A 23,691-nucleotide genomic window follows, 5' to 3' on the forward strand; every position below is an offset into this window, starting at 1 on the left:
AACCACATAAAGCCAACAACACTCTAAAAACAGTTGCGCCCTTTGGAGTGTACATTTGCCATACAATAATAATCGTCATCTGTCTTGCCCACATTACCTTTCTTTAACGCTGAAAGCCAGGTACTTCCAAGTCACGAACGGCAAGCGCGTTATCAGCACGACAGAGCATTCTCGACAGGAAAGTAACGAGCGCAGCGTTTTCAAGAAAGGAAATGCGGGCAAGACAGATGACGATTATTGTTGTGTGACAAATATACACCCCAAAGGGTGTAAACTTTTTTTTAGAGTGAAGGTGGTTGCTTGTATTAAATATCGAGCCTCTCAGTACTGTTTCAACCACAGGCATCGTTGTGAGGTACGTGGACTCGGGAGCGGGCAACTGCCCTGCTCTTATGCAGGAGTTGCGAAATGAATAGTAAAACAATGGTAATTCGTGGGTCACCATAGAGTGATCAGCGCTGTTCTTGACTTTGCAGTGTCTTGCAGGCCTGCTGATCAGCGCGGTACGACCATGACCACGTCCAGCCAGCTGATGGTCCCCATGACACTGTGGGGCAAGTTTGCACCCACACACAGCGTGTCATCAATATTCTTTACAAAGGACCAGAAGATGATAGTCACGGGCTCCAACGATGGCCAGATATGTGTCTGGGACATCGTGGATGGGGCGAAAGTAGGTTTCCTCCTGTCTCTGCCAATAATGCAGGGAAATAATACTGCGGAAGTTGGGTGACAGTAAGAATGCATTATAAGTTGAAGGCAGTAGGACAGTGACCTATAGTGGTCGAACAAGGGATGATGCAGAAGCCAAAGTTTCGTCAATGCGACTTTTTTTTTCATATGTTTGATAGTGCAACAGACAAGTGCTCATCACGATTTGTGGTACCCTCTTCCCTTGTCCTCGTCTGTTGTGCTACCTCAACGTGTCAACTCTGTATTAGGGCTGCTGTCAAACGCTTACCTAACGAAATCAGCTATTACTGAATAACAGAATCATTGCCGGTTCAAAGAACATTACAAAATATTGAGATGCTTGAGCAGTAAAATTCTATTTTCGAATACTACCAATAATTGAGAAAAGCTGGCTTTAATGTATTCGATTTCATATTAAATATTTCACTGTGTATAAAACAAAAGAACGTGCAATGCAGTAATGCAAGCATGACGAGGTCCAGTTTTTGATTGATTAGCTTATTGCCGGTTATGATGCAGAAATAATTATCCGCCTCAGTGGCTCAGTTGCTGTAGCATTCTGCTGTTGAGCATGAGGCTTCAGGTTCGATTCCCACCTACGGCAGCTGCATTTTTTATGGAAAGTGGAATACAAAACCACTCGTATACCACCTATTTTGGGTGCACATGAGGGTACTCAAGGTTGTCAATATCGACCCAAAATTCTATTGCTGTTAACCTTAAATGCCGTTAAAATAACCTGTCAGCGTGCGCAGACAGGTGACAGGTTTCTGTTTGTGTGGTTCTAACTTTGCACCATCATCTGGGCGAGCAGATATGTAAGATAGTATTACACGTCAGATTGCATTTACTGGGGATAAAACTGTGCTCCTGCTATGACTTATTTGTTCTGTGCCTTGAAGGAACGAGAAGACAGAAAGGAAGGGCGGTAAGAAACAGTCTCCGACAAAAAAATGCTTTACGAAGCTATTTAGCTGAGCAGCTTAAGAAAGAGTGAAAGCGAAAGTTCACTCTAGTTCCTGGTTTGATTACTGACAAGTGATTGAAATGCAGACCAGGATACGTTGGTCTTTGTATCATGCATGCCCTAGAACACAGTGTTGTGCTACTACAACTTTCAAGATCATCGGTCTTATCCTAGAGAAAACGTTTCACTTTCTGCTGGTTATCATAGCGCGTTGTACAATCTGTAAATCGCTATGGGCACTCGAGGAAGCCGGCAGACTATATGCAAATGCCATTTTTAATGCTATGGCATTCACGCTCCGTCAAGTTTAGTAACCCGTATGTATTAAGCGATACTTAAGTCCTACAAGTAATTGAATATTAGTTGTTTGAATCATACTGGAACTAGCGCACAGTATTAAGGTTGTTGCTGAACTGAGCAGCTGTTAGTTCAGCGTCTTGTCCTTTGTGCATTTTTTTGGTGTCTGACTTTTTCTACTGCTATCACCATAACCAAGTACACTATCAGCTTGGATATGCCTGACCCTCTCTGCCGTCTGTGCAGATTGTGCCACGCAGCATGCTTTTCGGCCACACTGGTCCAGTTCGGTGCCTAGCTTGGGCCTCTCCATCTGGTGAAGGCTCTTTGCTGGTCAGCTCTTCCGAGGCTGGGTATGTGGACAAGTTCTCCAGAGTGAGCATATCTTTAAGAGAACGTGTAGGCAATGTTGGTGACAAATATTTGTTATCGGAATATCGCCTCAAATAGATCCCGTCTTTAAATTTTCCCTTTGAAACTTTTCTTTTTTCTTGTGTGTTGTTTATTGCTACATACTGTTTCGGAGGGCAGTACTTCACCAACACCACTACCCATGTATTCTTGTACAACCCATGTATTCTCTCTTCTCATCTAACTCTTTGTGGTGATTAAGATCATGCAAAACTGTTCATGCAAAAAGCTGTCTATCATTTTGTTATTCAATCTGCTGTTGAGTTAAGTGCAACAAAATGCAGTGATGACACGTTTCACCTGCATCATCGTGCATCTAGCCATGCAACTAATGCTCGGAATTTCAGCTAAAGGGATACTACTTGATTAACTCTCAGCTTCAGTTCTGCAAATGGGGCGTGTGCATTAAAATGAACAATTACAGATTACAAAATCTTGTTTATATATTAGCTAATTTAACATTGCAATTTGTCAGGCAAATAGCGTCGCCTTTTCAAGCAGTCCTGCTGATGCGATGCTGTGCTATGAGCCGCTGAACATTTTTTTTATGAATCTGCCTGGCACAAGAAAATCCCGTTATATATGAACTGATTGGGCGGCCAAGAGCAGCACTAAGCCGTTTGCTAGCATTGTCTAGGGATAGCAGCGTAGGTTAATTGTCAATTCAGGTTCACTCATTACCCAAGTAAGTAACGCAGCAGGGCTGAATTCCTGGGGCAGGGCGAATTATTGTTTAGCTGTGAACTTTACTTTTCAAGGTCACTGAATCTGGTCTTGTTGCAGCATTCCTCTCAGTTACGCGGACGACAACGTTCTCCACGTCTTCAATTTCTGCGAAAGCTTATTTCGATACGCAGTGTATAAAGCTACATCGGACGTGCACGCGAACAATCCAGTTTGTCGCTTTAAAGTTACGGTGGAATGGGCTGATCCACAAAGAGAAAGCTCTTCAGGAACCGCATTTCGCGAAGCTTCGCACTATATACCTTCAGAATGCACTGCTTAAAATACATACAGAGCTGTTTGTTATACATGCATACTTTACCGACATCAGATGTGCAAGCTGGGAACCTGCAAAAGCAGGTGAGAAGAATGCGTGCCGTAGCGCATTTCGATGGCAATCAGCGCTAGCGCAGTTGAGGGCTGATTATTCTAACAAAAGAGGCGTCTAGAAGCGGCTCTGATAGGATAAGAGGTTATAGAGTAATTTCGGAAGGCACACAAGGATTGGCCTTGGAAATCCCGAAATCAACAAAGATAATGCGGCTAAAGCCTTAACATTTTGAGACAGAAACTAATGTCACGTTTGTAAAAGTCGACTGGCAAGATTTAGTGGTGGCGTAGAGGTCTCTGCCTGCCACGCGTCGGTCTGGGGTTCGATTTGCGCCGGTACCTGCTTTTGTTTTCCTCCGTTAACTTTTTCGTTTCTTCCGCAATGTTCTATTTTTATCGGTAGTCGCTTAGATGGAGCGAAAACATTTTCGCCACTTATATCGGACAACGGCAAATGACAGCAAGCAGCAACGCGTCTTCGTGGCCGCGCGACAGAAACATCAAATGCGCCGTCGGATCGTGCGTATAAGTACGCTTATTGCGCTGTTTCTACAATACGTTTGTTCCGTTTTGACATGCTCTGTAGCGCATGTAATAATGGCGCAGGAAACTTAAACGCGTGACCCGGCAGTCCGATGCGTGGCAGTCTGACCACAGTGATTACTCACTGCTTTGTGTCAATTTATCTTGTTAGACGTACGTGGCGAAAAAGCTTTTCCCACGTCACGCAGACTGTGACAGACATACAAATTTGAATTCGCATCCAACACAGGTACCCAGCGCAGTAATCGGAGATTTTATGCGCAACGCTAACAAAACGACCGACTTGCAATAGTTTCTGTACTCGTTGTACTAACTACTGTCTGCGAACAGTTCAGCTATTTGCCACATGATTTTTTGTTGATTTGGGCGTTCTTAAAGATCAATTATTGCGCGGTTTACTTGCGTTCTACTCTAAAGCCCAGACACACGTACGCTTGCGGACGCGCGCAAGCTCGCGTCTACGCGCCTTGCCCCTGACGCGCCTCGCGATGAGTGGTGGTTTGCATCCACAAAGACGCGTTACGGTGCGCGCTCACTGGGCTCGCTCATAGACGCCTTGGAAGACGCCACTTCGCACTTTGTTATTAGACAGTTTTAGGAGAACGTCTGCAGCAGCTCTGCGTACGCAGCAAACCCGCGGAGTCGACAGTGCGCATGCGCAGTACGCAGGAGCACGCACGGTATCTCGCGTGAGCCCACAGCTTTTCAAAAGCTGCGTAGCGCCCGCTGCTGGCTCAGCGGGCTTTGTGAAACGTTCTTGCGTGTTCTCGCTTGTCCAGGAGAACGCATTTTTCGACATCGCTCTTGCCGAAGATACGGCTCCGGCTTGTGCTTTGACTTGGTGTTGGCTGATATTAGCTACACTGTTTCAGAACGTGGCATATGGCGGCGCTGAGTAGCACACTACTGGTTCCCTACGCGTGCAAGTCAGCAACTCCCTTCTCAACTTTTGCGTCCGGCCAACTATTGCCGTATCATGCGCGTGCGCTTTGCTACGTACGCACGAACTCGCGCGCTGCGTACGTAGGTAGTTGCGGACGCCCAACTAAAACTGTCTATTGACAGTGTTTCAAGATGATTCGATATGTATAAACGTAATTGTCATATGTTTAGAGCTGTTAGATCAGCACAAAATGGAAAGATTAAGCATTTTTTTGCGTTATATAGATCTGCTTCATTGAGAGTTCAATGTATCGCGCAGCAGCCAGGCGCGTCGATGCGAGGCAGCCCAAGCGCGCAATAACGGAGAGGAGCTGTTCACTGAGATCGCGCCGCGTTTCGACGCGTACGAGCTGTGCCGCACTGTCTGCGCATGCGTGGGCGAGTGGACGCGAGCTTGCGCGCGTCCGCAAGCGTGCGTTTGGTCTGGCCTTAACCTTTATCTGCAGCGGGAGATCAACTTCCGGTTCGGATGCGAGCGCACGTCTTTTCCTGGCGCTCCGTTTCTTTTCGACAGTTACGCGTGCTGTTCGCGTCTCACCATCTTCTGTCGCACATCCTCTTCATCGGTGTCACTTCGGCCACACGTCGAGACAAGCCTCGGAAAGGTGCGTTGCTTTCTGGCCGTTTTACGGCCGCTTTTACGCGCCAGCGGGCGGCCTTGCTAAGCCTAATGCATGGCCACGACTGCGTTGATGACCGAGCCCGGGTCATCGCAGCTACCTCCATCTGACGACCATGAACAACGCCAGAGACAATCAGCTTTGATGACGCCTGCCCAAGACTGGGGCCAGGAAGCGGCTACGCCACGTCCCGAAGGCGTTCCGGAAGCGTCTACCACAGAACGCTCTGCTGGGATGCATGAAGAACGCTGTGGGCATGCCACCGCTGACCAACAACATAGACGCGAACGCCAAAGACGAAAGAACAATAGGGAACCGAACGAACGCAGCCGCAGCCGCCACCGTCGTGATAGAGACCGCTCTGCAAGTCTGTCAACGACGGCCAGTGCGGTATCGAAACGAACGCGGCACGACTCTTTCACGTCATCGACCTACGAAGACGCGTCCGCCCCTTCCAGTGACGAAGACGACATGCAAACACAAGCACCACCGACATCCTCAAGCCTACAGTGTGATGTGACAACGCCACGTCAAGCAGAGACTGCATTGCACGCGTCTCAAGAACTGTTTTCTTACGCAAACTCAACTGAGAAGCTAGAGACAATTCGAGACGCCGGAGCCCTCTCCCAGGACGCGTTTGAATATTACGGTGCCGAAGGAGTGTGGAAAGTGCAACGCCGTAAGCACAACCGAACGCGGCCCGAGAAGGAAACACCGCCAGAAACTTTTGTGCTAGTCGTGAAACCAAGGGAAAACGTGGCGCTCACGACTGTACCAGGCAAGGACCTCCACCGCAACTTCGTGATGGCCACACCCGCTGCCGTCAACACCAAGCCTTTGACGTACACGTTGCAACCAGCATCTAACACCATAAGATTGCTCGTTCACGACAAGAGGCAAGCAGACGGGCTTCTCAAACTTTCACACCTAGACGTGAACCACGGACAGATACCAGTACAAGTGTATCAGGCACCCGGACGAGACATGTGTCGAGGTGTTATATACAACGTTGACTGCAATGAAACAAAGGCTGAACTCCGGGCAGCCTTGACCTGTGAGCACCGACGTATCCTTGACGCGCGCCCAATGGGAAAGCGTGGGGTGTTTGGATCGGACCGCTGGTACGATCTGTTGGGAACTCGGCGCTGACGCCCGTGGTTGTACCTGGGTCGCAAGCCCCAAGGGTAGCGTTGGCCTGGCGGCCTGGGGTACAACTGGAAGCATCCGAAGGTCCCGGCAAAGCATGAGTCGACTGGTAACAACGAAACAACTTGTTTATTTTAACATCGCAAAGAGTTGGTGGTCAGGTTTGACCGAAGTAGAGAGACGGGAGAGCACTTTACTCAGCAGAAGAAATCGGAGCCCTCCTTTTGGCGTCCGGGGGCAGCTGTTTTTATACTCTCGCAGTTGAGGGCAAGAAGGAACCCCTCAAAAGACGAGCACGTGAATGTACAATGGGCTAATGGTGACGCACACTGTCGTAGCGATGCCGTAGCACCATGTCGAGCACGATCTCGTAGCACCCTGTCGTGGCGCTGCCGGTCGGACACAATGACTGTAATGAGAGGATGGTCCCTGCTTTGGCATCGCCTGTTTCGGGCATAATGACTGGAACGAGATCCCTGCTTTGGCATCGCCTGTTTCGGGCACAATGACTGGAATGAGATCCCTGCTTTGGCATCGCCTGTTTCGGGCACAATGACTGGAATGCGAGGATGATCCCTAGGCGGTCGCATCGCCGCAGTCGCGCCTGGAAACACCTGGCGATGAGTGTTGTGGCGACGACGATCGGGCCAAAATGTCTGCCGCCCCGCCGCAGTCGCGCCGGCAAAACCACGTGTCGCAGGCGAAACGCAACAGACCGCCCCGCCGGGGGAAGGAGATCCCGATGGACAGGGGACTGCATCCGCTGTCCGGAGGGATGTCGCTCGATGATGCTCATAACCGAAGTCGGGCGTCCCTCGACGTTTCTTGAGCGCAGCGCACAGAGAAGGCCTCGTTCTCTTGTTCAGGTTCGCACGGGACACTGCAAAGTGACTTCGGGAGAGTTCACATTTTTGTTCTCGTTCCCGGCAAGCGTTAGAACTACGCTGAAACTCAACCGCTCAGTCAGCAAGCATGGCACAACCCTCACTAAGCCCTGCCAGGCTCTTTCCCCTTTTTATACCACTGCCTAGTTCCTTACAGTAGTCTAGCATCACTCAGAACGCGTCCACAAATTGAAAAATTGCACTAGAAAGCATATCATCACTTTGAAACACTAAACAAAAGCAATATGTTAAAAAAAAAATCCTGCTTCAGGAAGAAAAACATCAGTAACAAACAATTTTGAGGCTGATTCCTACGTTAGGGGCTTCGACTTAAGCCATCGGCGTTACCGTTGAGACTCCCCTTTTTGTAACGCACCTCAAAGGAATATTGTTGTAAAGCGAGGCTCCAGCGCAGGAGGCGGCCATTTTTGGGAGAGATGGTCTGCAGCCATTGGAGAGGGCAGTGATCCGTCTCAATGATAAACCTCGAGCCGGCTAGATAGCATGACAATTTCTGAACGGCCCACACGAGACACGCACACTCTTTCTCGGTGGCGCTATACGCCTGCTCACGACTGGTCAGCTTACGACTAGCATACAGGACGGGGTGTTCTACTTCTCCATTTTCCCGTTGGCACAGTACAACGCCCATGCCTCGCTCACTAGCATCGCACTGAACAATGAACCCTTTTGTATAGACTGGCGATCGTAGCACAGGCTGGCTTGTTAGGGCACTCTTTAGGGCGCTAAAAGCTCTTTCCTTGGTCTCGTCCCAGACGACTGTTTGAGGCTCTGTCTTTCTTAGAGCATCCGTCAGGGGAGCCGCGATATCAGAGTACCTAGGGATGTACCTCTGATAGTAGCCGGCGACACCTAAGAACGACCGAATATCGGTCTTTGTGCGCGGTTGCGGAAAGTCTCGCACAGCGGCCACTTTTATTTCAGAGGGGCGGCGACGACCCTGACCAATCACGTGACCGAGGTAGACAACCTCGGCCTGTGCTAACTGGCACTTAGGAGCCTTGACTGTCAAGCCCGCTTCGCGCAGGCGGGTTAGCACTGCCCGCAAGTGTGCCATATGCTCAGACCAGGATGCGGAGAATATCGCTACGTCGTCTAGATACGGTAAAGCGAATTCTTGCTGTCCCCGCAACACTTTATCCATGAGACTTGAAAAACAGTATGGCGCGTTCTTCAAACCAAAACTCAACACTTTAGGACGGAATGTTCCCATTGGTGAAATGAACGCCGCATACCTACTAGCCTCTTCTGTAAGTGGAACCTGCCAATAACCCCTGACAAGATCTAGGGTGGAAATAAACTGAGCGCTACTAACTTTCTCAAGGCGCTCCTCGATGTTAGGGATCGGATAAATTTGATCCTTAGTGATGGAATTAAGCCTGCGGTAGTCGACGCAAGGACGAGGTTCCTTGCCCGGTACCTCAACTAAAATCAAAGGGGAGGTATAATCACTCTCACCTGCCTCAATAACACCGAGCTGTAGCATTTTCTTTACCTCAGCCTCCATAATATCGCTCTGGCGGGGTGACACCCGATACGCCTTGGATCGTACTGGCTCTGGGGAGGTAAGTTCTATATCATGAGTAAGTACAGAAGTCCTACCAGGCCTCTCAGAGAACAGACCTTGAAACTCTTGTAATAGCTGGTGTAGTTCGGTTTTCTGCTCAGGCGACAGCGGCGCTTTACTGATAAGGTCACTAATGACTTGACCGGTGTCTTCCCTGTTCGTCACTGAGCCTAGTCCTGGAAGCTCGACCGGAAGCTCTTCAGGAACGTTTACCATCAGGCACACCACTGCTTCCCTTTGTCTATAAGGTTTGAGCAGATTACAGTGGTAAACTTGCTGTGCTTTCCGCTTTCCTGGCAGACTTACCACGTAGTTAACGTCCGACAGTTTCTGAACAATTCGTGCTGGGCCCTCCCACTGCACGTCTAGTTTGTTGTTTAGCGATGTGCGCAATATCATGACCTCATCGCCAACCTCAAAACGACGGGCCCTGGCTGTCCGATCATAATAAACCTTGGCCCTCTGCTGGGCCTTTGTCATTGCTTCACCTGACAACTCCTGTGCCCTTCTTAAGCGTTCGAGGAGCTTAAGTACGTACTCCACCACGACTGGGTCGTCGCCCCTACCTTCCCATGATTCTCGAAGCATGCGAAGCGGAGATCGAAGCGAGCGACCGTACACCAGTTCAGCTGGCGAAAACCCCGTAGCCGCATGCGGCGCGGTCCTTAAAGCAAACATCACCCCAGGCAGACACAGCTCCCAGTCAGTTCGATGTTCAAAACACAACGCTCTCAACACGCGCTTCATGACGGAGTGGAGCTTCTCAACGGAATTCGACTGTGGGTGGTACACTGAGCTGTGTAGCAGCTTTACCCCACACCTTTCGAGAAAAGTTGTCGTCAAAGCGCTAGTAAACACTGTGCCCTGATCTGATTGGATTTCCGCAGGAAAACCAACTCGCGCAAATATGGACAGTAGTGCATTGACTATCTCAACTGAGCTGAGTTCTTTAAGCGGCACTGCTTCAGGGAACTTTGTCGCTGGGCAGATCACAGTCAAAATGTGTCTGTACCCCGTGGCTGTTACCGGCAGAGGTCCCACTGTATCAATAACGAGCCGTCTAAAAGGCTCCGTTATGATAGGTACCAATTTCAACGGCGCCCTTGATTTGTCCCCTGGTTTGCCCACCCGCTGACAAGTGTCACATGTCCTCACGAAATGGTCTGCGTCCCGAAAACACCCTGGCCAATAGTACTCTTGCAAGAGACGGTCCTTAGTTTTCTTAATTCCTAGGTGTCCGGACCACGAACCCCCATGTGACAAGCGCAACAGATCCTGACGATAGCATTGAGGCACGACCAGCTGATCGAACTCCACTCCTCGGCGGTCTAGATACTTCCGGTACAGGACTCCACCTCTTTCCACAAAACGCGCAGTTTTCCTGGCGATACCTTCTTTGACATTGCAGCGCACGTTTTCCAGGCTGCCATCCTTTTTTTGCTCGGCTATCAAAGCCGACCGGCTGACTGTTAGCAACCTATCAAGTCCGTCTGACGTAGGCGCGATGAGCAAATCAGTAGATAGCTCTTCTAACTTTCCCGAATCGGGATTTTCCTCTCCAGTATCTGGCGCCTTTAACGTTACAGACTCAAGTTTATTCAGTTCGGGCGTGCTCGGAATATCAGCTTGCTGCGCCTCTGACCCTTTTTCGTTGTTTGATAACGTCGGCCCCGCAACTACCGCCTTTGCAGCGAGCTCCCGAACCTTCGATCTGGTTAAGGCCTGAACACTAGCTTCACCAAACAAAAGCCCCTTCTCGCGCAGGAGGTGATCGGACCTGTTTGAAAATAGGTACGGGTACTGGGGTGGCAGCATAGATGACACTGCCGCCTCTGTCTCAAGCGCTCCGAAAGGTCCTTCAATAAGCACCTTTGCTACTGGCAGACACACGCTATGAGCTTCCACGGCTTGCTTGATCCACGCGCACTCGCCCGTGAACATATGGGGTTCTACGTAAGACGGGTGAACTACATCCATCGTAGCTGCGGAATCGCGAAGCACTCGGCACTCTTTCCCGTTCACGAGGAGGTCTCGCATGTAAGGCTCGAGAAGCTTCATGTTCTCGTCAGTGCTGCCTATTGAAAAAAACACAACTTTTGGTGTTGTTTCCGGACACTGCGCCGAAAAGTGACCCGGCTTCTGGCACGTATAACACAAGCGCGCTCGCCTCATCTCGAACCGCTTTCTGCGTTTGGCTGCCGCCGTCTCTTTACGTTTGGTCGGACTGCTTTCACTCGCATCCTCACTACGCGTGTCCCCCTTTAATCTCATGGGTGTGAACTTCGGCCTCTCAAACTTCGAGCCAAATTCACCCTTTTGACCGTCCTTAGCTCCGCGAGCCCGACGCGTCACAAACTCCTCGGCTAGCTCAGCGGCTTTAGCCACCGTACAAACGTCTGGCCTATCCAAGACCCAGTATCGCACGTTCTCCGGTAACCGACTATAAAACTGTTCTAGCCCGAAACACTGCAGAACTTTATCGTGGTCACCAAACGCTGTCTCTTCTTTGAGCCACTCCTGCATGTTCGACATAAGCCTATACGCAAACTCTGTATATGACTCACTTTTGCCTTTCTCATTTTCCCGAAACTTCCGACGGAACGCTTCCGCAGACAGCCGGTACTTTTTTAGAAGACTCGATTTCACTGTGTCGAAATCCTCTGCCTCCTCTCTATCCAAGCGAGCGACTACGTCGGCCGCCTCGCCGGGTAACAAAGTGAGCAAGCGCTGTGGCCACGTTTCCCGAGAGAACCCCTGCTTCTCGCACGTTCGCTCAAAGTTAACCAGGAACAAACCAATGTCCTCTCCAAGCTTAAACGGCCGCATCAGGTCAGTCATTTTGAACAATACTCGTTCTCCTGCACCGTGTGCCTGACTTCCATTACGAGCGCGTTCCATTTCTACCTCAAGACGCTTCATTTCCAAAGCGTGTTGACGGTCACGCTCTTGTTGCTCTCGCTCTTTCTGTTCTTTAAGTTCGCGCTCCTGTTTCTCTTTTTGCTCTTTAAGTTCGCGCTCCTGTCTTTTTGACCTCTCCTCAATAGTCTCAAGGCATTCCGACAGCTCGTCATCCTCAGCCTCTAACTCAAGAATAGCCTTTATCAGTTCTGGTTTTCTTAGTTTGTCTGAGACATCCAGACCCAACTCTCTTGCAAGCTCCAACAATTTCGGTTTGCGCAACGACTTCAAATCCATGGCTGCTCTGAATGCTGCTTTCTCTACTGCTTACTATTGTCTTGCCGCAAATTAACCCGGCAGCAACGACAACCACAATTACCAGCTCTGTTTCTGACTCTAACAAAAGCCTGGCAAAGCTCAGAAGAAGAAAGTCCCGCACTCACCAAACCTCGCAGGCAGGAATTCCGCGCAGTCGTTCCGCTGCAGGCAACCAGTCGTCACACAGGGCTCGTTGCACTGCTCCCGGATCGTCGTTGAGCTGCTCAGCATACAGTCAACTGCATCTCTTCGCTGCTGGCCTCCGTTGTCGCGATCTCACCGCTGGCAGACAGTTGTTTGAAGTCGGAGGTGATCTCACCGCTGGCAACCAGATGTTTGGGATCCGACCGCTGGTACGATCTGTTGGGAACTCGGCGCTGACGCCCGTGGTTGTACCTGGGTCGCAAGCCCCAAGGGTAGCGTTGGCCTGGCGGCCTGGGGTACAACTGGAAGCATCCGAAGGTCCCGGCAAAGCATGAGTCGACTGGTAACAACGAAACAACTTGTTTATTTTAACATCGCAAAGAGTTGGTGGTCAGGTTTGACCGAAGTAGAGAGACGGGAGAGCACTTTACTCAGCAGAAGAAATCGGAGCCCTCCTTTTGGCGTCCGGGGGCAGCTGTTTTTATACTCTCGCAGTTGAGGGCAAGAAGGAACCCCTCAAAAGACGAGCACGTGAATGTACAATGGGCTAATGGTGACGCACACTGTCGTAGCGATGCCGTAGCACCATGTCGAGCACGATCTCGTAGCACCCTGTCGTGGCGCTGCCGGTCGGACACAATGACTGTAATGAGAGGATGGTCCCTGCTTTGGCATCGCCTGTTTCGGGCATAATGACTGGAACGAGATCCCTGCTTTGGCATCGCCTGTTTCGGGCACAATGACTGGAATGAGATCCCTGCTTTGGCATCGCCTGTTTCGGGCACAATGACTGGAATGCGAGGATGATCCCTAGGCGGTCGCATCGCCGCAGTCGCGCCTGGAAACACCTGGCGATGAGTGTTGTGGCGACGACGATCGGGCCAAAATGTCTGCCGCCCCGCCGCAGTCGCGCCGGCAAAACCACGTGTCGCAGGCGAAACGCAACAGGGGCATGTCTGCTGACTTTTGAGGGACGCCACCCTCCTAACAGAGTCGTGTATTACGGCCGCATCACCCGAGTTTCAATTTACGAACCTAAAAGCATCGTGTGTAATCGTTGTCATCGCTTTGGTCACAAGAAGGATGTCTGCCCGCACGAAGCGGTATGTCCTACATGCGGCAAGACACACGAAGGTAGTACTACTGACAATGAATGCAAACAGACGACGCCCAGATGCCGCAACTGTGAAGAAGAAGGTCACACGGCGACTGACCCGAAGTGTCCAGCTAAACTGAAGTCCGACGCGAAAATTGCTAAGAAACTCCGCTCAAGGCCCCGCTCTCGTCGTAGAAGGCACAGCGCACACCGATCGAGAAGCCGCACTAGAACTGTCCCGTGCCATGACGTCAAATTGACGCAGCAGCTACGTGAAAGTGAAAACATCTCACCGCAGCCACGTACCATAAAGGAAGCAGTGAACGAGATTGTTTCAAAGAACTGCGTACAACCAACAACGGGAGGAAACGGCTGCAACCTCAACTACGCAGCAGCGCTCAAGCGCACTCAACCAAGTCGAGACAAACCGGCGAACTCTTTACCTTATACCACACCTATGCTGCCTTCACCATCGCAGCTGGTTGATACATCGAAAGACAATGTAGAAGCTGAGATTGCGGAACTCGCACGACAGAACGTCGAACTGCGGCGGAAACTAGAAGAGAACGAAAAAAGGCATGCAGCACTGCTCGAAAGTGTTCGTGCCAAGCGACAGCAGCAGCCATGCAATCCGCAGGAGCTCACTAAAACGCAAGAAACAACCTCTACTACCACACCGCAGACAGACCTGGCTCTGCTGGTACAACAACTTTTGCACCCTCTCCTCCAAGCGCAGGAGAAGCACTTCCAGCGACAATATGGCTTGCTCCAACAGCTCTTCGCCTCGCGTCAATAGCCACCCGGCTTCGCGTACAGCCCTCGACAGTCCCACTCCACACGTTTTACAGTGGAACTGCCGAGGGCTCGGCACTTGTGCGACAGAACTGAACCTCTTGTTTGACTGTGTCGGACGCCCCCTTGCGCTTTTACTTCAAGAAACTAATGGCACAGATCGGACACTACGACAGTTCAATGGTTATTACCAACCGTCAATAGAGCATAGAAACAGGAAACGACACCGAAACCCGCAGCACAATGGTATCGCCAGTGCAGCCGAAGAATTTGTAATACGGGGACAAGCGGCTGTCTTTGTCCGCACAGACATTCCACAAACGCAGATTGACACTTCTCAGTACTCGACTGCCGTGCAGGAGGTGGTGGCTGTCCGTTGCAAGATTGCAAAGCGAAATGCAGTGCTGGTATACATATATCGGTATACATGCGCCCTGAAGTTAGCTCCCGTACACGCGGTTCATTCACGTGGATTCACGCTTTGCGGAGACGTTACCCAAATGACGACTTCCTGATAGGCGGCGATTTCAACGCCAAGCATCCGCAGTGGGGCTATGACTATCACACGTCCCGCGGAATGGCGCTCGCAGATGCCACGGAGTCAGCTGACTTAGTGCTCGCAAATGACACCGACTACCCCACCCGCGCCGCCCTGCATAGTGGACAACGTAACACGACCCCAGACCTGACGTTATCCACAGCAGCCTACGTGAAAGACTGGCGATGCGATCCGGACGCCTGGGGTAGCGACCACTATCCACTGTGGATTACTTTGAACGTGGGACGAAAGCGTGCGGCCGGGCGCACTGTGCGCACGATCAGATGGGATGCCTACAGGAGAGCATTTGCGGAGCAACCCAAGACTTCATCCGTACGGGAGCGGGCGTCACGCGCCCTGCGCAAGGCCACTACTGAGACTGAGGTGAGAGCTGATGCTCCGGCGCCGGACATACATATGCTAAACCTTTGGGATGCGCGCAAGCGAGCACAGTTGACCTACGAAGCCAATGGCCGACGACATCGCGACCGCGTGCGACTTCGACGTCGCACTGCCATCGCTAGAAGATACGCCAAGCGCCTGTATCGGGAACGTTGGAGCCAGCACTGCTCCTCATTCAACGAAAGAACTGGCCTCCACAAGGTGTGGCACACGTTCAAGGCTATGACAGGTCAGCGTAAAACACGCAGCGCTATTTCAAACGTCTTGCTCAAAACTAGCCAGTCAGTCAGCCAACTCCAAGATGATGCCGCCAACACGTTTTTTCCCCAACCGGCGACGCCCCCGAACGTCGACATTTACCGGAAAACGCCGCCAGTGACCGATGAGGGCATCCAGGCTCCATTCTCACTCTTCGAGCTCGAACAGGCACTTTCTTTCATCAACGCGCGCAGCGCGCCAGGCTATGATGGCGTGACGTGGGCGGCTCTGAGAAATCTGGAAGAATACGCAAAAAAGCAACTTCTCGAGGAGATTAACGAAGTGTGGATCAACGGTGAAATCCCAGCAGGATGGAAGCATTCGATAGTCACACCCATACCGAAACCAAACAAACAGCCAGATGTACTGTCGAGCATGCGCCCTGTATCTCTCACACTTACTACGTGTAAGCTGGCGGAGCGAATGGCCTTGACACGCATATCTCACTTTCTAGAAACAGAGGGTCGCTTTCATCCAGCCCAGACAGGGTTTAGACCAAACCTTGGCACTCATGACAGCCTCCTACTTGTGAGGGAAGGTGTACTGCGTCGAAAGACAGTCGGTCGCGCAAAGCGACACCCGAGCGTCCTGGTGGCGGTGGACCTCCGTAAAGCTTTTGACACTGTGACGCATGAGGCAATCATCGAGGCAGCTGAGAGGCACGGAATCACGGGCCGCCCCCTCAACTTTGTGCGTTCCTTCCTTCAACATCGCACTTTTTCCATACGGGTCGACGGAGACGTCGGGAAGGTTTACCCAAACATAGTGGGAGTCCCACAAGGCTCCATACTATCACCCCTCCTCTTCAATTTGACTATGATAGGCCTGGCTGAGCGACTGGAGGCTATTTCCGAACTGGGCTTCACAATTTACGCAGATGACATCACGTTATGGACTGCATCACGACCAATTGATGAGCAGCAGGAGATCCTGCAGGCGGCACTTGACGTTATTGACGACTACCTGCCACAAACTGGCATGCGGCCATCTCCAGAGAAGACAACCTATGTGGTGATCCGAGGTTCAACGCAGGACGAAGCAGCCCTCACGCTCACTCTCGCAGGCAAAACGCTGCAGCGAGCAGAAAAATCAGTGCGCGTTCTCGGGATACCTATTGACCGCATAGGCACAGCGGATGCGTGGCTCGCAGACCTTCGTCGGACATGGCACAACACTCTGCACCTCATAAAACGAATCTGTTTCCGCATGGGCGGTGCTGGTACCGACGTATGCCGAAAGCTTGTTAGTGCTTTGCTGACATCCCGAGCGATATACGGAGCGCGCTGTTATGACCTGCTTGCTCGGCACTGGACACAGCTAGAGGTACTCCACAGATCAGCTCTCCGTGTTATCACAGGGCTCCCAAAACACACACGTGTCGAGGAGCTACATCGCTATGCGAAGTTGCCTACCCTCCGTGCAACCATCGAAGCATCGAAGGCAGGACACGAGGAACGCCTGAAGCACACCAGACAAGGCAGGACTCTACTGGCCTACATGGGAAAGGATATATCAACTTTGCCACAACTGCCATCCGACATCTCACCGTGGGATGACATTGCTGTCGTCGACACTACACCAACGCCCCGAAACATGGGTGCCCAACATGCGCACCGCCGGGCAGCATTCGCTGCGCGTCATGTGCAGACATTGGCAGACGCACCGTCAAGCCATGAACAAGTGTACACTGACGCAGCTTTCGACCCACGCACCAACGAGGGAGCAGTCGCTTACCACGTAGTGGGTTCTTGTGAGACACATTCTACCTTTACAACTGCTGATGCTGACGACCCAACGGAACTTGAACTCCGCGCAATAGCCTGGGCATTAGATAGAGTTTCAAGCACCACGCAAGCAAAACACATCGATATATACACCGACTCTCAGTATGCGCTGCATGCCTGCAAGTCGCGCCACACATCATCATCGGAAGTACTCCTCGTCAAGCAGGCCTTCAGGCGCGCGGAAGCCCACGGGGTCACTGCAACACTTCATTGGATCCCTGGTCACCAGGGCATCGAGGGAAATGAGAGAGCCCACGAGGCGGCGCGCGCCCTTCTTTCCAACCGCGTCGTCTCCCGGGATCCTTCAGAAGCCCTTACAACCAGCACAGGCAACACGACAAATGGAGCCCCGTATGACCCCGACAGAGCTCTGAGAGCAGCAGCCAACCGACGCAAGAGGGAACTCCGTGCGAGTGTGCCCTCAGACCCAGACCCACTTCCAGCGGGCCTTCCCAGGTCGGGACAGGTGCTGTTGCATAGGCTCCGTTCCGGCTTCGTCCTCACACCGGATGTGCTGGAACGGTGGCGACAGTACCGGCCACGCCGGGAAAGACGCCCTCCATCTCCGTCTCCCAACTCCCTTCCATCGCAGGAACCCGGCCATCCCACAGCCTCCGCGGACCAAGAAGCGCTCCATACGCCACACAGGTGCCCTGACTGCGACATGGCTACGCGGCCATCCGCAGCCCATCTGTTTTGGGAGTGCCAGCGACACGCTCAACAGCGGGACCACCACCTGAGGGCGGTGCGAGTGTCGTCCTACGAGGAGTGGATTCGACCGGCAACTGGATCGATGGATTCTGACAGGGCCATTCTGGACTCGCTCTTGGCTTTCGCCAAGGACGCGCAGCTCCTAGGACGGCTCTGAATACGCCTCCCCCCTCCTCTTCCTATTCCCCATTATAGGCCTTCGCGCCATCCTTTAATAAATACATTTTGTCATCATCATCATCTGCAGCGTATTGAACGCAAACAGCCACTGCATTCTTCGTCAAAAAAACGAGCCCTCAGCCACATTGGCACCGATTACCATCGAAGCGAGCTACTGCACGTGTATTCTCGATCACTTTTGCGCAGAATCCGATCTATACGGCTTTCACTACTTTACGTACACGAAGCAGCATCAAAATAAAAATGTGCGTATTCTACGGACACGGACAAAAATTCTTACGCATGCAGAACCACCACGTCTTATGCAACGCCATGCCTCGCGCTACCAATTTTTAAAGTATTTATTAGTGGCCTGGCTTGGCCGTATGATTAAAGCAGTCTCCCGAAGACGCGTCAAGAAAGAACTTTCTTGAGCGCCAAAGTAAACGGTACGACAAGGGCCACTTGCGCCTGTTAACGAACGAAAACTGATGACGTCGTGAAAAGTTCCATGGTCAGCGGAGCTAACTGTCGAGAGAATAGCTGCGCTTCTATAATTTTGTTAGCTAACGATTCCTTTAATTTTTCGGCTTGCAGTTTCGACCTCGACATCTCCGTAATCGCTTAGTGGATCGGCAGCGAAGGATAACTGTAGCGTTGCTCTATTTGTTATAAGCATAAGCACACATCATCATAGTATGGGGTCGAGGGGCACCGAATTGAATGCACTTTCTTTACGGCGAAAGCGCACATCAACGCTATAGAAGCAGATGTAGCCGTTGTTACAGCAATGGTGAGCACACCGATCAGCGCGGCCTGCGCCAAAACACGCACGCTGCATCACAACGCACACGATAAGCGCTAACACGGCGGAACATGTATTTAGCTGTTCAGCGTGGTTATTCCCGACGTATACTAATGTGAAACATGGAAAAACCGACAAGAAACACCGGACGCACTTCCACGAAAATACTTCCGGATCCGTCTAACGTAGCTGTGAAAAAAAGTTGAAGGCTGGCATAGGACGTATCTTACGCCACATCTATTTAAATATCGTCATAGCTGAATAACATGTGATTGTTTATTTGGCGGTTGAAAGAACGTAGTACGGCACATCTAAATGCAACGCAAACATATGAAGTGCAACACTGTAACTCTATGTATTTTGGGTGTTTTCTCGTTTAGTTTTGCAGTGTTTTAGTTATTTGTAGTCGCCACTCCATTGGTGCAGATTTTTCCCACTCTTGTGTTATACGTTGTTATCCACAATACAAACCATCACTTGTCCAGTTAGCGCTTGCATTGCGTGCTTTTGTCCACTTGCCTTTTCTTACCTTTATTTCCAAGAAATACACCAACGGAATGCTTCAGTTATAAAACAAGACAGCATTATATAAGGGCGCTGATGTAGAAAAGGCGTGTAGAAAATACAATATGCGGAGTCATGTCTCCGCTTCTCTGTGCGCTTTGCCTACTTCCATGTTCTGTTTTAAATATGCGCCACCAATTACTTGATGGGCTCATCTTAGTCCAATGGTTGAAGTATCACTCGTTACACTCTATGTTCTATGTGATATATCTATGCGCAGTGAAATGTCTCTGTGGGACTTAACGGACGGCAGGTGCCTGGAGAGCAACATGCTTCCCTATGTTCATACATGTATGCAGGTAGGGCACGCATTTCTTTCATTTAAGGTTATGAGGGATGCCTAGTGAGCTTTACAGTAACGGGGGGTTGGGTGACCATAACACAGGTCAGTAGGCGACCTCGCACTTCAAAATGGTCCTGGTAGGTGGGTCGCTCGAGTGATGTGTGTCGAAATAATGCCAGCCTCTTTTGTCGGATGTACTCACACAAGTTTCCCTCCTTACAAAGCAACAAATCTGTTGCAGTATTGGTTCCAGGACCGACAAAGCAAGCTTTGGCCTGCTAAAAATCATCACAAGTCGCGTTGTCATTGTTTTGTTTAGTTGCTTTTTCGCATACTGCTGGGGGAGGGGGGGGGGGAGTATTCTGTAAGTGTCCACATAGTGGACATGTCCATTTCGTCTGCTGTGGCAGTACTGCTTGGCTTTGGGCGCCTGCCTCCTGACGCGTACCCCAGCTCAGCCAATCAGCACATGAGCAGCAGACGAAATGGACTTTTCCACTAGGTGGGCACTTACAGAATACACCCCTGCTTAGTTTTTTCGTTCTCGTCGCACGGGTGACATTTTGGCTGTTTCACTGCACATATTTTGGTGATGTCCTGGCTGCTTTTTGTGCTGACAAATCTTACGATAGTTGTAGGAGGACCAGATGAGGGCTTAACTACTGTCACAATTACTATAAATGGACTTAAATTTTTCGCAGTTATGACGAGCTATTGTTTTTTTTTTTTTAACTGAACAGTTTAGGCTGTTTAGTTTAATTTAGGCATAAATAACTAAGGGTGTACAAATAATTCGAATGGTCAAATAACAAATCAAATATTGTCCTATTCATTTCGGTCTTCGAGCTATGGTCACTAGAAGAAAAGCAGATTGAACGGGTTGGTGGTTTTCCATTATGCTGTTGTAAGTCAGCGGCGTGTGTAACCCCTCCTCTTTTCTGTGTCATGTGTCGTTAGTGCTGTTTTTAAACATTATAGTCAATTATTCTCATGTACAAACATGTTTCACTAGTTTCCAACATTTTAAGTAGTCCACTGTGCACAATCAAGCACAAAATTGGAGCAAATCTACGATAAATGTCAACCCCACGTTTACATTAAGTTTACAATATAAAAAGTTATGCAGGGCAGCCCGCTACATTGCCCAAAAAGCTAGGTTTTAACTGCTATACTACAATCATACGCACTCTATCAATAAAGAGTTCTCTGCATGTGAACAAACTGCTTAGTAGTTCCTAAGACTCAATTTCTCATTTTAGTAAACAACACTTTAAAACACGCAACGTAGTGACATACTCGTGCTGACGTTATAAATACTAGGATGTGAACATTATTTTATAATATTCGTGAAAACCTCTGTTCATCATTTGAAACCCATTCCATATTCGATTTGATTCGCTTGGGCATTCAATTTGTATTCCATTCAGTCTTAAAGCTTACTAATCGCAAACCTATAAACTCGATACAATCTCGGTCAACGAACTAATGGCCCATTACGCAAACTTCCAATAAGATTTCTTCAGTGCAACCAAATAATCTAAACTTATAGGAGATACTGTACAGTGGTTTGATCAGTGCCTAATACATCAAGCGGTTTCAGGTTTCAAGGGAGGTATATCTGGCATTGACTATGCAATAGATGTACAGTGCTCCAGGCTCTTGCCTAGACTGCTCGAGCAGTGCACTGCAAAGCAAATAAAGTGTAATACGATAGCAGCTACTAGGTTAGGATATCGCACTGGAAACTGTGCCACTTATACCTGTTTCACATGGACCGATATCGCGCTGTTTTCCGCAGCTGCTGTTTTCGTATTATGTGGGCTCAACATAGCTGTTTGACGTGTACCTATCGTGGCGGGCTGCGAATTTCGCATTTGCAACCTTCTAGTGGAAGACTGAATTATTGTTACCACTGGCATTATTCAGTCCACTTCAATGAAAACAAAACGTGACAAACCGAAAACGATTTTTTTTTTGTGTGTGTGAAACGTCTTTCTGCTCGAACTCATTACTTTATTAAAACAAACAATAAGCAGCCAGGTTACATTGACGTGTCTTAAAATCCTTATTGGTTCACCTTCCACGCCACACGTGCGATATTGAGTGGACATTAGGCACCGCCAAACATAGAAAAATTACACGAACGAAGAAGTAGACAGGCATTTTGCCGCACGCGCGACGTTGCAAGTGTGAAATTCTTACCAAAATTGCACCATGCGAAACCGGCTTTAAGTGTCCCCGCGGCTGCCATCGCTCACAAGCATAATTTGTTTTCGAACCAAGCAGCTACAGAAGAATGATGCTTTTATAACGAAGCTGTTAAGGGCAGTTTCACAGCCGATCTCGTGTGAAGGTGTGAGGCTGGGTGCTCGGTATCGGATGTTAATTAAAGGAGCGCCAGAATCCAAAATTTTCGCTTTGAAACGCAATGATATGATCACTAAATAAGCTGCCTTGCGTATACTTCATTTGAGTAAACAACGACCTAACTGTGCGGATCTTTAGACAGTAGCTCATTAATTTGTTTCTCCCATCGCGTTTTATCGGCTTCATGTTGGAGATCGGCTGAGAGATAGCATGGCCACGCAGTCTGCATTGGAACCCTCACCAACTAAATAAACGACTACGACCCCTTGTGCTTCCGAAAGGTGTGAGAGATCGTTTATAGAGCTTCGTTGTCTTCAATGCGTCAGTTGCATCAGTGAAGGTGTTTGTGGGCCTCGCAACGCACTATCAAAGCGCTAAATGTAAGACATTGGTGGCCTGCAGAATAATATTTCGCAATGAACTTGCTTTTTCATTTTACCTTTACCTGTCGAGGCTTAGCATTGTCAAGGGATAATATAAATCCTCTCTGTTCTCACTCATCAGTTGCCAAAAAATATGCGCAGCAGAAATCTAAAGCCCCCCCCCCCCATTACGTCCTTTTCTATTCCCTGAAACGCATGCCGAAGAATGCAACATTTGTGTGGAATTTCAGTATGAATTGCATGGCCAGCGGTTTAGCAGCAAGTCATGCATGCCTGGTATTTTTATTTAAGGAAAATTCAATGGTGATATTTTCTGTCGTGCCTAAATGTACTAACACACATTTTCGAAGTTACAGAAACTGTGCCACATTCTTCTCACACGGAAAATGAGGACACTTGGTAAATGTGAATTCTGGGAAACACATACAATACTTTAATGTGATACTTAAATTGGCCTCAAAATACCGGACATGGCATCGTCAACATTACCATGATGTCTTTACACAGAGCCAAATTGCTGCACATCATGTAGCAGTATGGTCAGGCATGATGGCATTCCTCATAAAAATAACAGCACTCTGTGCATTTTTTCTGGCTGCGTTTGCATGCCGCTGTTGCAATGATTGCATTATTTGAGCAAGCCGTGGATCACCAACCTCCTAAGTACTTAAACTAAACTGATTCGTAAATACAGATATGGTCAATCACTTGTAGTGATGCTGCAGTGATATTTTCTGAATACAGAGGCTCCTCTTATAACCAGCGATAAAGTAAGAATGACGTTGCGAGACATGAACCGAAAAAAATCGGCAGGATAAAATGGAATAACAGTCGATTTAATCAAATATGGAAGAGATACCATGCTTGAAACACTTGCGGCCTTTTATGCGAAATGCCTCATGACTTCAAGTGTACCAGAGAGCTGGAAGAATTCCAACATTACATTAATTCGTAAGGATGGGACGTTAAAGAATTTGAAAATTATAGCCATTAGCTTGCTTTCAATTTATTCTGTAAAATATTCGTCAAAATAATTTCTAACAGA

At 49.5% G+C, this 23,691-nt stretch overlaps 1 protein-coding gene across 2 annotated transcripts in view; it reads left to right on the plus strand.

Moving 5' to 3' along the window:
- Positions 1-480: 480 nt before the first annotated feature.
- LOC142583100 (WD repeat-containing protein 7-like) overlaps positions 481-23,691 on the plus strand; it is a 126,155-nt gene continuing 102,944 nt past the window's right edge. For both annotated transcript variants that reach the window (XM_075693404.1, XM_075693405.1), the window contains exons 1-3: positions 481-673; positions 2,204-2,310; positions 19,834-19,912. In XM_075693404.1, coding sequence (XP_075549519.1) covers positions 512-673; positions 2,204-2,310; positions 19,834-19,912 — 348 coding nt within the window. In that variant the 5' untranslated portion in view covers positions 481-511. The remainder of the gene's footprint in view (positions 674-2,203; positions 2,311-19,833; positions 19,913-23,691) is intronic.

Source organism: Dermacentor variabilis, chromosome 5 (assembly GCF_050947875.1).
Source record: "Dermacentor variabilis isolate Ectoservices chromosome 5, ASM5094787v1, whole genome shotgun sequence".
NCBI classification, from domain to species: domain Eukaryota; kingdom Metazoa; phylum Arthropoda; class Arachnida; order Ixodida; family Ixodidae; genus Dermacentor; species Dermacentor variabilis.